This window comes from Cervus elaphus, chromosome 17, assembly GCF_910594005.1.
Source record: "Cervus elaphus chromosome 17, mCerEla1.1, whole genome shotgun sequence".
NCBI lineage: Eukaryota > Metazoa > Chordata > Mammalia > Artiodactyla > Cervidae > Cervus > Cervus elaphus.
Window position 1 is genome coordinate 26,762,734 of NC_057831.1, and position 17,151 is coordinate 26,779,884.

Below are 17,151 nucleotides of genomic sequence, written 5' to 3' on the forward strand. Positions count from 1 at the left end.
TCTTACCCAAATTGGTTTCAATTTCTCTGAGTAACCAGCTCAGCACACCAAGAGATGAGTTTATGCTAAACTACCAGATAAAACTAGCTAGTAACATCCTAACTCCTCAACAATGGGACACAAGCTTGGAAAACCAATAGATTACTCAAATTTAGACTCATAGATACCATATCTGCATTAGAAAAACAACACAGACACAATTTTATACATGTTATTAGAAATTTTAAACTGGGACATTTAGAAGACCAAATTTAAAATTCAACAGAATAGATACTAAGAGGGGAACCTCATGACTAAGAGAAGAAAAACTTTGCACAATTTCACCTTTTGTGCTTTTGCACTGAGCTAAATCTTTTTCATATTATAATTAAGAAGTTCCGTCAAGGAACAGGAAAATATGTTTACAGCTATGAGGTCTATTAATTACCTGATTAATACACAAAGGACAGGACTCAGCCTCTTGATCAAACAGTAACTTCTACTCTTTTGGACTTTGAAAGTTGTAACCAGAATCTCCTTTTCTCAGTATATTCATCTGTGGCCAGAAGAACACAGAGAAAATCAGCATGAGTACTACAGGGAAAGTAAGTATAGCATTCTTTTTTATGTCATATCATAAATGTGTCAACCTGGGTGCTTGTCTATTTACCAATACCTCATCACTCAGCTACTCTCTATACTTCTAAAGGTGGAAGACAATCTTAATCTTAATATCTCTCCTTCTCCTTCCCCTTTTCTTTTATTCCTTTTATGTGCCTTGCCTTTCTTCAGTTTTTTTTTTTTTTCAGTCCTTTAATAGGCAATATATCAAGCCATATATCAAACTTTCCAAAGTTAAAGATAGATCCCCTCCTTAAAGGATCTCATAGAGAGACATAGTAACTATGAAAGAGAGTCCAAGGGTAGTAAAAAAGAGAGGGGCATCGCCCCCAATCTTGCCTGGCTTCCCAGAGAAAGTGACATCTAAGAAAATTTACAGATGTAAGAATTCACCAGGGAAAGGAGGAGACAGTTGTGCAGGTAGACAAAATATGAGGAAAAACAGAAGAAAATTATCCAGAATTTTTCTGTTGCTCCTGAGGGCAGAAAATGACGAGAAATAAGGTTGGAAAGACTGACAGGAAGATCATGAAAAGCTTTGTAGACCATGTCAACAGATCCTGACAAACAATTGGTGACAATATCATTTTTAGGTAGGGAATTAGCATGAAAAGGATTATAGTTCAGGGCTTCCCTGTGGCTCAGACAGTAAAGAAACTGCCTGCAATTGGGAGACCTGTGTTCAATTCAGGTCTGGGTTAGGAAGATCCCCTAGAGGGGGGCATGGCAACCCACTCCAGTATTCTTGTCTGGAGAATCCCCATGGACAGAGGAGCCTAGCGGGCTACAGTCCATGGGGTCACAAAGAGTCAGACACAGCTGAGCAGCTAAGCACAGCAATGCTATAAAAGATGGACTTCAAGGTGATGAACCAAGCCAGGTGAAAGACAATGAGGACTGGACCACACAGTGGCAGCAGAAATGGAGAAGAGGGGTCAGATCACAGAAATTTTCACATTGTGGAGGTTGAGGGAAAGAGACAAATCAAGGTTCTTTCCAGGTTTCTTTCTTGTATTATTGAATAGATTCCATGGCAACTCATTGAAACAGAGAAAGCAAAGAACAAATTGTGTGCTGTGTCCACCACCGGTCAAAGGAAGTGGTGGGGGGCAGGGTGAGGGGGGTGGAAGAAAGAAATAACAGTGTCTTCACGTTTTATCATGTTGAATTTGAGATACCTGTAGGACAGTCCAAAGGATCACAAAGAGTTGGACATAACTGAGAAAATAAACACAGTACATTTGAATAGCCAATGAATAGAATCTAAAGTTTAGTAACAAGTCTGTTACTAAGATCATCTACATAAAAGTAATAGTTGATCTTATAAAAGCTAGGTGAAATCACATAGGATAATAATTTATAGTGAGAACCATGATGGGCTGAAATCAGAACCCTTGAAGGACTACCTTACCACCAACAACCTTTCCAATCTCAGTCTGCCAGTGACCACCACCACTGGATGAAATGCCACAACTAGATGGTCTCCATTCCTGCCTGCACCCCAAAACTGATTCTCTCCCATACCTCGGACCACAAATAACTCTCACGTTGCAAAGTCATTTCTACCCTGAAACTGAACGACCTCGTTCATCATAAGATCAAAAGCATGACATCTATCCTCTTGGTTGTGTAGCAGTATGTAAAGACAGTTAGAATTGCAAGACTGATGTGAATGCAGGGACTGATAGTACAAGAAAAGTTGAACTGAGGTCAAGAGGCTACATTCTGAGCATATTTAAGCAAAGATTTCTTCCTTTTTTTTTTTTTTAATCTAGGCTTGCGTGTGAAAGAATTGGATACAACCTTCTAATAATCATTAATATAGGAATTCTCTAACTCCCAAGCCTAAGGAGTCTCCCTTTCTGCCTCCACATTCTTCTTCCCAGGTTATCAGGTGCAGAGCAGCCATAGTCTGGAAGCCTGGTGGATCATTTTCCATTGAGGAGGTAGAAGTGGCTCCACCAAAGGCAAAAGAAGTTCGCGTAAAGGTAAAAAAAAAAAAAAATCCACGGTATTTCCACACCAAAACTCAGAGCTGTTCACTGTAGGTTATAGGTTCTTTTCACAATGTTCAATTCAGAAAGAAAACTGCACACTCTCCTATTTCTTTTTTATTAAACATTTCCATTAGTCTTCAAATCCAGCCAGAGAAACAGTTAGGAAGGTATAGCATAGACTACATACCCAATGGACACTTACTTTTAACTATTACTAATTAAAAGAAGTTTCTACCCACAAACCATACTTTAATCCGTACTTTTGATTTTCTTTATGATATTCTTCATGATATTTAAGTTACCTTGAAATACAGTCCTCCCCCTATATCTGCAGGGGTTTGGTACTAAGACTCCCCCACTCCATAGCAAATCCTAGGAGGCTCAAGTTCCTTATATAAAATGGTGTGGTATTTGCATATAACTTACACACATTCTCCTGTATACTTTAAATCATCTCTGCTAAGTCACTTCAGTTGTGTCTGACTCTTTGCGACCCTATGGACTGTAGTCCACCAGTCTCCTCTGTCCATAGGATTCTCTGGGCAAGAATACTGGAATAGGTTGTTGTGCCCTCCTCCAGGGGATCTTCCTGACCCAGGGGTCGAACCCACGTCTCTTACATCTCCTGCATTGGCAGAAGGGTTCTTTACCGCTAGCACCTAGGTTACTTAAAATACCTAATACACGATAAATGCTATACAAATTGTTGTAAATACAATGTAAATGACATGTAAATAGTTGCCAGCATGCAGCAAATTCAAGTTTTGTTTGGGAGACTTTCTGGATTTTTTAAAATAATTTCAATCCCTTATTGGTTGAATCCATGGATGAAAAACCCATGGATAAGAAGGACTGACTGTATGTTTTATGTAATCTTGTTTGATTATAGATAAATCAAGAGTCAGTCTTTGGAATTCAGGTTAGAGCTGGAAGGGGCTTACGGATACCTGTTATTTTAAAAATAAGATTGAAATCAATAATGTACAGGACTGTTCAAGCAGTTAAATAAGAACAGAGACTTCAGCTCCTTTTCTCAACCTTGCTTATATGTCTGGAATCATTTGGGAGCTCTGAAAAATGCTGAAAACTGAATCCCACCCTTACACATTTTGAATTTGTGATTTATCTGGTGTGGAGTGCAGTCTGATCAGGCTTCCCAAGGGGCACTAGTGGTAAAGAACCCTCCTGCCAAGCAGGAGACCTGGGTTTGATCCCTGGGTTGGGAAGATTCCCTGGAGGAGGGCATGGCAATCCACTCAGTATTCTTGCCTGGAGAATCCCCTGGACAGAGGAGTTTGGCAGGCTACAGTCTATAGGGTTGCAAAGTATCGGACACGACTGAAGCAGCTTAGCATGCATGCAGTCTGATCATGAGAGTTTTTAAATCTCCGCTAGGTGATTCTAATAAGAGGCTACCAGGCCAGAAGGTAGTTCACCTGACGTCTAGTTCAGTTTCTTTTGAATTTTCACCATTTAATGTTAATAATGATGAATAAGTATTGTTTATTAATGGATCACAGAGTGATCATCATTTTCTAAGTTACCTTGCCTGTGCAATCCATGCCCTCTTTTCAAAAAGTTTTCTCTGGCCTATATGATCCATGGAGTGCACAGAAGGTCATTTGGCTATCTCTAGTCACTCTCCACCCACAGGATCACAACTCATACAGAGAGATGTGAACGGATATGAACTCAAGGACATCCAGCCATTATCTGATAAGCTACAAATCTGAATCTCTCACTCAAGAATTTGAACAAGATACAGAGTCTGAGCAAGACAGGCGATGGACAGACCTAGAGAGGCTGGAGGGGCTCAGGGCTGGCAGTCATTTTTAACCAGGTGATCATGATAAATAAGAAAAAGCCTGTCTGCAGAGAATGATAGGAAAATGCAGCCATACACACACTGAGTCAAAGTAGACAGATGAAGACAAAGGCTGCTTGATGGATTTCTAGATCCATTAGTTCTAACTGCACTGCTTACAGTAAGGTTACAAGCAATTTTATTATAGCCTTCAAATTATCCTCCTTTTGCATGGTCAAATTTCAATAGATTTCAATTCTTGAGTTAGCCATGTGTGTGTATGTGTGTGTGCGTGTGCACATACATTCCAACCCCATACCCATTTTAGAGGTGAAGAAACTGAGACTCAGAAGGACAATTTATCCCCTGATCACACAGTTAAACGGGGGTGCAGAGCCAAGATTTCAGCTCTGAACTCTTTAGTAACCACTGCTCTGAGTGCCTCCACTTTATCTGGCTGATTTACAACAAAAAGTGGAATTACAACTTGTACCAACAACACAACTGTAAGGCCCTCCTGTGAAATAAATTAAAGCCTCAATTATAATAGGAGGCATTATCCCTCTCCTTCCTGTATTCCAATTCCTTCATTTCTATAATTGGTCTTGCTCCTCCACACTCCCACCTACAAGCTCCAGTGAAGCACATGTGGTTTTACAACGATCTCTTCTGAACCCATCCTACCCTCTGCAGTAAGTTTTAAAATCATCATTTGATTCCAAAACTAGCTAGTGAAAAATATTGCATCGATTGAAACACATTACTGGCCCTTGTCCAGAATTAAAACTAAGAAATGAATGCATTAATATTAATGCAGCATATCAAACTACCAAATCAGTTTACAATGTTAACAATTCTAGAACATCTCTGAGACAGAGAAAACTATATTACTCTTTGCCTTCCATACAGATGGTGGCCACGGCGCTCTGTGGGACCGAGATGAAAATGTTGAAGACTAAAAATCTTCAGCATCAATACTACCCTATCATTATGGGCCATGAAGGAGCTGGAATAGTCGAGAGTGTGGGAGAAGGAGTGAGCACAGTGAAAGCAGGTATGAACTGGAACCTGGAAGAAATAGCAGCAACTTGGAACCCACCTCAAGAATAAAAAGCATCCCTTAAATTTTGTTAAGATTAAGCAAAATAAAAGGTAAAATACTGCTCATTTCTTAGAAAAGGAGGGTTAAGTATAAATTACAAAAAAATACTAAATGTATTCTTTATACTTATATTTTGATATTAATAAAAATAAAAAACAGAATGCAGTGAAATTGAACCTGAAAGAAGGTGCAGATGAGACAAAAAATTTCCCCAAAAAAATCAACTGAGAGAAACCGTTGAACAACTGTTTAAATGAAGGATATGATAAATAGTTCAACCATGATAAACAGTTGAACACATTAGTGAACAAAATAGGGAAGAAGTTCAGAACTGGATCAAATATATATAGGAATTTAATATAGGATTAAGTTTGCCTTTCAAATTTGAGGGGGACACATGGATTTCAATATATGATATTGAAACAACTGGATAGTTTTCTGGAGAATAAAAGTAACTTGAGTTGCTATTACATTCTTTATAGAAAGAAGCATGTTATATGAATCCAAGAATTAAATGTGAAAAAACAATAGAAGTATTATAAATTATTATAACAGAACATTTCGAAATACCTCAGAGAAGGGAAGGAAATTTTAACCAACACAAAAAATTCAGATATAAAATAACATATCGATAAATTTGAAAATAAAGTTTAAAATTCTGTGTTAAGAAAAATATCCTCCCCCCAAATCAACAAGCCAATATGACAGTGGGAAAATTTCTTTAATTTATAAAGAATTCTTTAACACTAACTTATGAAAATTGGCAAAGGAAATATACATCTAGTTTGGAGGGAAATATATAGAGAGATATAGATACATACACATATACACACAAATGCTTTTTAAGCATGTGAGAAGATGTCTATTCTCAAACCCTAAATAAATTAAAATTTTAAAAACAACAGAAAAACACTGTTTATCTAAAAAATTAGCAGACTTGAAAGTGTAATATTTAGGGCTGACAACCTCTAAGGTTCTAAGACCAAAGTTCTCAGCCTCAGTTGATGGGCTGTCAGCTGGGGCTACAGACCTCAGCTCCTTGAAGCCGCTCACATTCCTTCTCATGGGGCCCCTTCACCCACTTCTAGCCTCAAAGCAGCAATGTCACATCAAGTCCTCATGCTTTGAAACACTTTTTCTTCCTCTTCTGCTTTCCTCTTGTCTCCTTTCATGGATCTTTCGTCCACCTAAATAACCCAGGATAATCTCCCATTTTAATGTCAATTGCTTAGTAATCTTAATTACATCTGCAAAGCCTCTCTTCTTTCCATGTAACATTCACAGGCATGATAACTTGACATGTTTAGTTTCTGGGAATTAGGATAAGACATCTTTGGTGAGCCATTTTAGAAATTCTGCCTACCACAGATCATGTGTGCCCAAAATATTTATTGCATTATTCTCTTTCATGTCAGGGAGGAAGAAATAATAAAAATAGAAAACAACCTAAATGTCTGTCAGTATACAGGGGGCTGCTTAAATAAATTATGGTATATTTATATAACAGAATACTATGTAAATATTAAATAAATGATAGAATGCTGTATATACTAAGATAAGAAATTTCCAAGATCAACTGTTAAGTAAAAAAGCAAGGCCTATGATAGGGAACATAGTATGCTAGTTTGGTTTTTTTTTTTCCATTTATTTTTATTAGTTGGAGGCTAAATACTTTACAATATTGTAGTGGTTTTTGCCATACATTGACATGAATCAGCTAGTTTTTGTATTTCTAAAGGGATTATGTCTCTGAAAAATACCTTGGATATTGATAAACGTAATTGTCTTTAGGGTGGGATAAGGAAGACTGGAGACTTGGATGTCAATTTTCACTTGTGCTGTTTAAATTTTACCATGAGTATGTATTACTTTTTTAAAAACCTGAAAATAAATGAAATTCTACAAATTACTTTTACAGAAAATATGAAATTGCTCTGGTTTACAAGGATAGACAATGGGGCAGTCAGTAAGTCCCTTACAGACAGGTTATTCTAATATTCTTCTTATACTTTGAACATTAGTAGAGAAAACTGCCTACCTCTGGAGAAAGGATTGATGTAAAACACAGAAAGTAGCATGGAGACGATCCTTTCTCCCTGATCCAGAAGCTTATTCTGTGAGTTTGTGGTATCCGTACAATTTTAAATCCAGTTCCTGACTGCAGAAGTTATATAGAAAATGTAAGAAAAGACCTGGCTCGGTGGCTACATGACAAAGTCTTCTGGTGCCTCAAGAGGAACTTGGAAAGGAGGCAAATCTGAGGCCAGCTCCTTGGGAGTCAGACATTGAGCCCAGGGCTAGACACACATGCCAAAGATATCCCCTTTTTTGTAAGTATTCTCCACAATAGCAAGCACAATTAAATGTTGAACTAATTCTTAGTTATATTTTCTTGAGTGCCTTGTTGTTGAGTTCCTGAGATACAGCTATCTCTTTACTTTAAAAATAATGCCTTCATAAACAATTTTGCTCCTTTAGGAGATAAAGTTATCGCACTCTTTCTACCACAGTGTGGAGAATGCACCTCTTGCCTTAATTCTGCAGGCAATTTTTGTATAAAATTCAAGTAAGTTTTTACAAACAGTTTTTTGAAAAATTAACTCAATTTCCTTAAGAGGAATCTAAACTTTCTAATTCCAAATAAATGTTTCTTGTTTGCTTTTGTCTATAAAAGACAGAGAGAAACCCACCTGATGTCTGATGGTACCAGTAGGTTTACCTGCAAGGGAAAACCAGTATACCACTTTGCGAATACAAGCACTTTCTCTGAATACACTGTAATGAATGAAATCTCAGTCACCAAGATTGATGCAGCTGCACCCCTGGAGAAAGTATTCCTAGTTAGCTGTGGTTTTTCTACTGGTTATGGTGGTGCAATCAATACTGCCAAGGTGAGAAGCATTTATATCCATTATGAATGTAATTGTTGACACATGGAGTTGGAAGGCCTTAGGTATCTGGGCCATGTCTGATCATATAGCCTGGGAGAGACTCGCAAACCTGCCTCAAAACATCCTTGAGTTCTTTATTATTGTTTAGTCACCTATACTCCCTTGCACATATTTTCCATTCCCTCTTGGTCAGTAGTATGTGGTAAATTAAGTCTAGATGCCATTCACAAGTGGAGACATCAGGAATTCCTGGGAGTTAAACATAATACTGTTTAAAAATGACTATGTATCCTTCCACATTCCAGTTAATTCTTTTTTTCTTTCAACATACATTTATGGGGCCATTCACTGCTCCAGGTGCTGGGATTCAACAGCTAAAAGTGCCCATTGAGCTTCTATTCCGTTGCATCAAATAACAGATGGTGATAAGTTCCTATAAAAACAAAAGGGAAGTAAAAAGACCAATTGATGGAGAAGATGTTGGTATATAAAACAGACTAGTCACGTAATCCCACTCTGGTTGAGTGGGTTACTGCTTTGTTTGATTTTTTTTTTTTTCTTTTTGGTGGTGCCACGTTGACTTGCAGGATCTCAGTTTCCCAGCAAGGGACTGAATACAAGCCATAGCAGGGAAAGCCTGGACTCCTAACCACTAGGCCACTGGAGAACTCTAGAGTAGGTTACTGTTAAATGACAGTCTCTGGAATATCACCCAAACCTGCCTAGCTTCTTTATTTAAGTGGCTAATAAATTTCCTTTTTAATTTTTTTTTCTTTTGGTATTTCTTATTTTGTATTGGAGTATAGCCGGTTGACAATGTTGTGATAGTTTTAGGTGAACAGCAAAGGCCCTCGGCCATGTATCCACTCTCCCCAAGGCCCTCTCCCATCCAGGCTGAAGCACCAAGTGAATCTTAGTTCTTTATTTTTTCCAATCTCCATTAGTCCCCATACTATCCAGAGACTTAGGATGGGGTTCAATTTAAATTAGTCTCATTTTAGATGCAATAAAAAATAAGCCTTTACCTTTGTGTGACACTGACATTGTAAGTGAAGCAAAGTTTATGGATATCCAAAAGAAAAGAGAAAGGAAATGTTGCAAGAAGGTGGAAAACTCAAAAATATATGAAATTAAATACTCTGTTAAATAAGTCTTAAGAGTCCATGAAAGTTCATTAAACTTCTTCTACTTACCCTAATTCCTGAGACTTAAAATTCTTTTTACAGGTTAGTTTTCGCTCCTCTGTGAAAAAGTATCCCATATCTAGAAATATGTTGAGAAGCTAAAACTCTCTTGTCACATGTTTTATTTGAAAATGGCCTTAGTTTATGTCTCATGAAAAAGTACATTCAGATCTTGTCTGTCCAACTAAGTAACAATATAAGTTCCCTTTGCTCTTTTTTCTGCCTTTGGGTTTGCAGGTGACCCCAGGCTCCACCTGTGCAGTGTTTGGCCTGGGAGGGGTTGGCCTGTCTGTTATCATGGGCTGCAAAGCAGCCGGAGCAGCCAGGATCATCGCAGTGGACATCAACAAAGACAAATTTGAGAAGGCAAAAGAAGTGGGTGCCACGGAGTGCATCAACCCACAGGACTATGAGAAACCCATCCAAGAGGTTTTATTTGACCTGACAGGTGATGGTGTGGACTTTAGCTTTGAGGTCATTGGAAATCCAGAAACTGTGGTATGTGATTCCCAATTGTGAAAATTACCAATATTTCTACCAGTCATTTTTTTTTAGACTTTATTTATTTATTGGCTGTGGTGGGTCTTCATGGCTGCACATAGGGCTTCCTCTAGTTGTGGTGAGTGAGGGCTACTCTTTATTGTGGTGCATGGGCTTCTCATTTCCATGGATTTTCTCTTGTGGAACACAGGCTCTAGGCGCCCGGGCTTCAGTAGTTGCAGTACATGGGCTGAAATTGTGGCACATGGGCTTAGTCGTGCCACAGCATGTGGGATCTTCCCTGCCCAGGTATCGAATCTGTGCCCCCTGCATTGGAAGGCAGATTCTTATTGATTGGACCATGAGGGAAGCCCCCAGTCTTTATTTTAGATTTTTAACTGAGTGAAAATTCTAAAATTCCCTCCACAATCTTCTGTTTAATTCTCTTTGTGCCCCTGACATCCCACCTGGTCCCTTCTGCCTACTCATAAATCTATTCACTATCCCAAGCACTGAACTCCCATACTGAGTTTTCTTCTCCCTCTGTTCCATTATATCAATACTATTCCTGCAAATAAGCAGACAGCCTACAATAGACAGGGGAAAAAAAGCTTTGTAAGGAATTGTAACTGAATTATTTCATAATAAGGAGCTGCTTAGTAACTATAACTTCCAAGCCAGAAGATCTAAGTGTGATAAGAATAATTAATGACCCTGCGAAGCTCTACACTTTCAGCAGTCTTTCATGTTGGATCTGAGATAATCGTCCAAGAAACATTATTTGCCAACCTTGATTAAAAGAGTTCATTTCAAGAATGAAGGAAAAAACTGGTAATTTTTCTGGCTGAATACGGTTTATGTAAGAATATAAATGGGTAGGAAATTATTTCACAATTTGAGACTGTATTTCTTTGGGACTGTAGAAATAGCATACTATTGGGTTGCATGTCTCCATCTTCTAATCAGCTCCATGAAAACCCTAGATCTGTCTCTTCCAACTGAGGCCCTTTCCTCAGCTTACAAAATGTTTCCATTCCTCACTACACATAAATCCCCTCCTCTGTAAAATGATATAACAAAATCTTTGTCACAGGTTTTCCTGCAGATAGTCTTGCTCCAAAAAATAGCATTCGAAAATAAATAATGGGAACATGTTTATATATGACTTTGCTAATATATGATGCTATACAAATAGCCAACTATATTTTTCAGTATCTGAAAGAATATGCTAAGTCACTTCACTCATGTCTGACTCTTTGCAACCCCACAGACTATAGCCTGCCAGGCTCCTCTGTGCATGGAATTCTCCAGGCAAAAATACTGGGGTGGGTTGCCATTCCCTTCTCCAGGGGATCTTCCCAACCCAGGGATTGAACCCTCATCTCTAACATCTCCTGCATTGGCAGAAGGGTTCTTTATCACTAGGACTACCTGGGAAGCCCTATGAATATGTCAGCTCTAACTAACCACCAGTGTCAGTAATGGTTCTTATAAAAATTATTACTATCATTATTATTATTACTACTACCATGGGTGCCTTTATTTTCATTTTTTGATTTTCATCTATTACACCAGATATGTCTTATTTATGTTTCAGCGCATTCTTAAAAGATAAATGTTACTTCAAATGAGGACAAGGAGCATCAGAAAAGCAAGTCACAGACCACAGAGAACAGTCAAGCTGAGATTCAGACTTAGGTCCAGCTCTCCAGTACCCCTTTTAACCTCCTCGTTGTTTACATTGCTTTACAACAGGCAGCTGCCCTGGCATCCTGCCATGAGAGCCATGGGGTCTGCGTGATTATCGGGTTGGTCACTGGTGTCCAACTCAACATCAGTGGCCACTTGTTCTTCTCAGGACGTACTTTAAAGGGATCTGTTTATGGAGGTATGAATGATTCAGGGAAGAATGGAAATGTGTGGGATTATAGAGGAGGGAAGTAGAGAAATGTGTAATGAATGCTTGAATGAGAGCTTTAGATTATAGTTTTTGTTTTGACACACAAGTATCTAAGATAAGGGGATGAATATTGATGTATGCAGTTGCTTCTTAGTAATTTTTTTCTCATGCAAAGGAAGAGTTTTTTTTAATTGATTAGTGTCCAAAGTTTAAAGCAAATTCTAAATTAAAAAGGAAAGGCAATACTGTGATCAATAACTGTATTCAATTCAGTTATATGACGGCCAATTGGAATTCTTTGGAGAATATACTGAATTATTAGTAAATGGTTCAACTAATGTTGAATCTTACCCAAAACAATTGAGTTGGCATTGTACAACTCAAAGACATTAAACATAATGAACTCATGATTGAAAAGAGAAATGACCAATAAAAGTGAAAAAAAATTTTTCATAGAATCCCTTGGTTTTCCATTCTTTAAACCTGTCTTAGAACTTATATATTTTAAAGACTTTAGAAGAGTTTTCTTACTGAGGAAGTAGAAAACAAACTAAAATTGTGTAGGATTGTAGGCTCATAAGCAAGAAAACTGATACTTAAGAGAAATATGCTTATCCAGAGATTTGGGAGAAATTTGAATTCTTGGGCAAAAGAGATGAGAACCAGGAGCTACCTGAATTTTGGGGACTGGTGATCCACTTGTGTTCTCCCAACTACTTATGGCAGTGTACTGTAGATATCAGGAATCTTACCAAATTCATGGGCGTAGAGTAGATAAATGGCATGGCCAGTCAAAAAAAAAGAAATAAATCAGTTTAATTATCAGTTCCCCCATTTGGGATAATTAGACATACCCATTGCTATTTTCCTCTAGAGACAATATTTCCCTCAGAGACAATAATTGTTGATTCCAAATACACATACTCAGTTAACTCTTGTAAAATAGGATCACTAATATTTCAAACAAAACTCACAAGGAAACTATTTTGCTCAACACCTATGCATTCATATAATGGTCATGAACATAAGTTAATTCCTTATATAGATAGTATAATCCACTGGTTTCAGAGGTTTTCAGTTAAAGGATAGCCTCTAATGACAGGACTGCTAAACCTTCTATAACATACACAGTGAAAAAATTCACCCCCCTAAAATTAGTGGCCTTGTTCAGAAACACTATCTAGCCTAGTTCTATGTTCCTGGACCCATCTTTTTTGTTTGTTTGTTTTTTTGGTTAAAAGAAGAAACAAAGAACAAGTGAAAGTGTTCTTTACATAGATATAAAAATGCTTTATCAGATCACCAATCAACAGGTAGAAAAGACATCAAAAGTTATCACAAGAAAAAATGGTAACTGTGTGGTGATGGATGTTAACTAAACTTAGTTTAATAGTAATCATTTCATAATCATTATATTATACATATAAAACAAATATGTTACATATTAATTACACTTCAACTTTTTAAATGATAAAGACAAATAGAAAAACACACCATGCCTCATGTCATAACACAGAGCATCAGTTAGAATTCTTGATTACAAATAATTAAAACCAACTTAAACAGAAAATAAATGTATTGGAAGTGTTTTAGATTGTGCTGAGAATAGTTTTGGGAAGGCTGGAGAAACTGGCTGGGGCTGGAACCAAGAAAAGCAAGTAACTGCCAAGACCCTGTCACAGAACCAGCTGCTTAGGACACTATTGCCTCCTTGCAAAATCACACACTCACCCTTTGCAGAAATGAGCAGACCACCAAATTCTGTGCGGTGGCTCACTGGGCATGTCGCTCAGCACAGTGCTAAACATGAAGACAACGTTTCTTGAGAATCACAAATAAAATAAATTAATTAACTAATTTTAAAAAAAGGATCACAACAACAGAGAAAATACAATGCTAAGTTTTATATTAACTGATCCCATCTTTTCCTGTGCAATGTTACTTCCTGAAGGCACATTTTATTCTTATCTCGCTTTATAAACATTCATTTTTCAAAAGCTGTCACTGAGCACTGCCATGGTGAAAGTTCTTCTCTTCCCTTAAAATATTTGGCTCTTTCATGAAGCTGCAGATCAACACACACGCACACACACACACACACTCATACACACACAAAGCGTCTCTAAGAAGAGGTCCACGTTCTAGCTGCTGTAAACAAATACTCTTCTGCAGGCCCAGAGGTCTCCTCCAGAATAATAACCTTCCACACAAAGTTTATGGCTGGGACAGGCATTCATTCTCCTGATGGTCCAGACAAGTTAGCAGGAAATCTTTGTATTTCCTCAAAGCTAACACCTCCAGCAACAAATTGTAGGGCCTTTCTTGTATACTGGCTCTCATGTATAAAATCTATTGTTAATCTGTGTATTTCCAGGCTGGAAAGGCAGAGATGGTGCCTCTAAACTGGTTTCTGATTATATGGCAAAGAAGATTAACCTAGATGCACTAATTACCCATACTCTGAATTTTGACAAAATCAATGAAGCAGTTGAATTAATGAAAACTGGAAAATGGCAAGTGACTCACATAATTTTTATGTCTGAGTATTTGGGGCCAAGAGAAAGGGTGTGTGGAGGTGGGGGGGGCAATGGGAGGGACGTCATGGCTGGAGAAGTCACATACAGGCAACTGAAGGAGGTTTCAGGAATTTGCAAATAATCTCCTTCCTTTATGTATTTTGTTTTATTACTACTTTATAAAATACATAATTCTTAAAATACTTAAATGATCACCTACCCTTACCACTAGAATTTTATTTCCAATTTGGTATTGCTTTAAATGCACATTAACTTACTGAAGTTAGCTCATAAAATTCTAGCCCAAATTTAAGTTCATAATTTATAAAAAGACAATTATTATTTTTGTTGTTCTATTTCAAAGGAGAAATTATCTCTGGAATTCTAAATTCTAGCACCTATCTTTGGCCCACAAACTAGACACTAGCCATAAACTGGGCATTAATATTCCCCAAGAGAGTATAAGCCTACTTAGATATTCCTTACTCGGGGTGTCACATCATTTTGAAAAATCTCATAACTGATTTAATCTGCCTATTTTCACCTAAACTTAAGGAAAGGGAATCCAATTTATTCATTGGTATACAAAGTGAAAATTTGAAATTCAAATCACAAATGTTGCTTTAGAAACATTTCAACTTTTTTTTTTCCTTTCCTTTCTTTTCAGTGTCCGCTGTGTCCTGTTACTTTAAGTATGATGCTCACCAACTAAATACCATTTGCAGAATTTCACGATGTGGAAGAATTATCCACACAATGTTGTTTCTATCTGCTTGCCTCTGACTCGTTTAGCAATGGGCTCATATACAGCTTCTGCTGTCACTGCTTCATCACCGTTGTTCTTATGTGACCAAGAGTCACCCAGGAACATCCTCGCTTTTAGAGCTAGATTAAGGTTGATTTGAATCACCCAATCCCAGACCCTTCAAATAAACAAGACTCACCCAGGATACTCCCATTTCATAGTTTTCTCTATGTCTGAGCCCATGTTTCCTTGCACGCTGTCTTTCTTCCACATCGAGTTCTGCCTCATTTCACACCAAAGAAACAAAACTCACCATTCATGAGCTTATTGTACATTCAATAAGCCACAAGTTCCAGGAAATCTGTACCTCCCAAGAAGCCCTCAGCCAATGACTGACAAAAGTTGCTAGAAAACACACAGTCCACAGAGTATCCCTGTAAGATTAAACTCCAATTGTCCACTTTGATAGTCGGTTTTAAAAACACACTCTTACATCCATATGCATAGCAGCATTATTCATAATAGCCAAAAAGTGGAGGCAATCCAAGTGTCCATCAACAGATGATGGATAAAAAAAAATTGTGCATGTACACATAATGGAATTATATTCACCCCTAAAAGGAAGGAAACTCTGACACATGGGTGATAACATGGATGAAAGACATTATGCTAAGTGAAAAAAAGTCAGTTATGCAAGTACAATTGTGAGCTGGACCCCACTGTAAGATGGACCCCAATGATCCCCACCTTCTGGTATTCATGCCCTTGTGTGATCCCCTCCCCTTAAATGTGGGTTGGACTTAATGACTCAATTTTCACAGCAGAAATAATGAGATATCATTTCTGAAATGGAGTCCTATTCCATCTGGGGAGTGTCTCTCTTCGATTGCTTGTTCTGGGAGAAGTCAGCAGGTACATCAAGAAGCAGCCTGAGGAGAGGGCCTGAGCTTAGAAATGGATCTTCTGAGGCCTGTGAACAACTATGTAAGTGAAACTGGAAGAACATTCTTTCTGAGCCAAGCTTTGAGATGACCAGCCCTGGCCAATACCTCAATTACAGCTTTGTGAGAAACCCTGAACCAAACCACTCAGCTCAGCTGTTCCCTGATTCCTGACTAATAGACACTTTGAGAACACAAATGCTTGTTTTAAAGCACTAAGCAACAGATAACTAATATACTGGTAGTAAGTGAGACAGATGGAGAAGGCAATGGCACCCCACTCCAGTACTCTTGCCTGGAAAATCCCATGAATGGAGGAGCCTGGTAGGCTGTGGTCCATGGGGTCACGAAGTGTCAGACACGACTGAGCGACTTCACTTTCACTTTTCACTTTCATGCATTGGAGAAGGAAATGGCAACCCACTCCAGTGTTCTTGCCTGGAGAATCCCAGGGATGGGGGAGCCTGGTGGGCTGCCGTCTATGGGGTCGCATAGAGTCAGACATGACGGAAGCGACTTAGCAGCAGCAGCAAGTGAGATAGTCTCTTGGCATGCTCTTGGGACAAAATTACTGTGAGTCTCCTATGATTAATTTGGATGGGATACAGATTATAGGATATGTGCTGCCTTGTGCAGTATGATTAGCACTTGAGAGATAAGATGGTAATGGTAATTATGAGGACTGTGGATCTGGTTATTAAGTGTCATCAATACACTGAAGGAAAAAAATGATAGGCTTGAGTCAGACAACAATCAACCAAGAGTATGACTAACAACCACAAGACTTCTATAGCAGCATTTAAATGTCCCCTTATCTCCTACAACTAGAAGACAAATTGGGCTGAAAAATCAGGCCAATGATTTAATTATGATATTAGCAAAATTGCAGAGAAGTTTTCATCTATAAATCTGTCACTAAAACCAGGGCAATGATAGGAAAGGGATGATATCTTAAAACTGAATGGGGCTATCTTAACTTTGAACTGCAGAT

The 17,151-nt window shown here is 38.1% G+C and overlaps 1 protein-coding gene across 1 annotated transcript; it reads left to right on the plus strand.

Moving 5' to 3' along the window:
* Positions 1-377: 377 nt before the first annotated feature.
* On the plus strand, positions 378-15,424 carry LOC122673346 (alcohol dehydrogenase 6-like). The gene is made up of 9 exons (XM_043871069.1): positions 378-584; positions 2,487-2,588; positions 5,311-5,455; positions 7,982-8,069; positions 8,178-8,394; positions 9,816-10,076; positions 11,814-11,946; positions 14,333-14,471; positions 15,142-15,424. The coding sequence occupies exons 1-9, from the start codon at positions 567-569 to the stop codon at positions 15,164-15,166; spliced, it is 1,128 nt and encodes a 375-aa protein (XP_043727004.1). The 5' UTR covers positions 378-566; the 3' UTR covers positions 15,167-15,424.
* The last annotated feature ends 1,727 nt before the right edge of the window (positions 15,425-17,151 follow it).

What these genes read in the sequence shown, in the direction of transcription:
- LOC122673346 (XM_043871069.1), top strand. An exon ending in CAAAAGAAGTTCGCGTAAAG is followed by an intron (nt 2,589 to 5,310) that starts GTAAAAAAAAAA and finishes CCTTCCATACAG; the next exon opens with ATGGTGGCCACGGCGCTCTG. An exon ending in TTAATGAAAACTGGAAAATG is followed by an intron (nt 14,472 to 15,141) that starts GCAAGTGACTCA and finishes CTTTCTTTTCAG; the next exon opens with TGTCCGCTGTGTCCTGTTAC.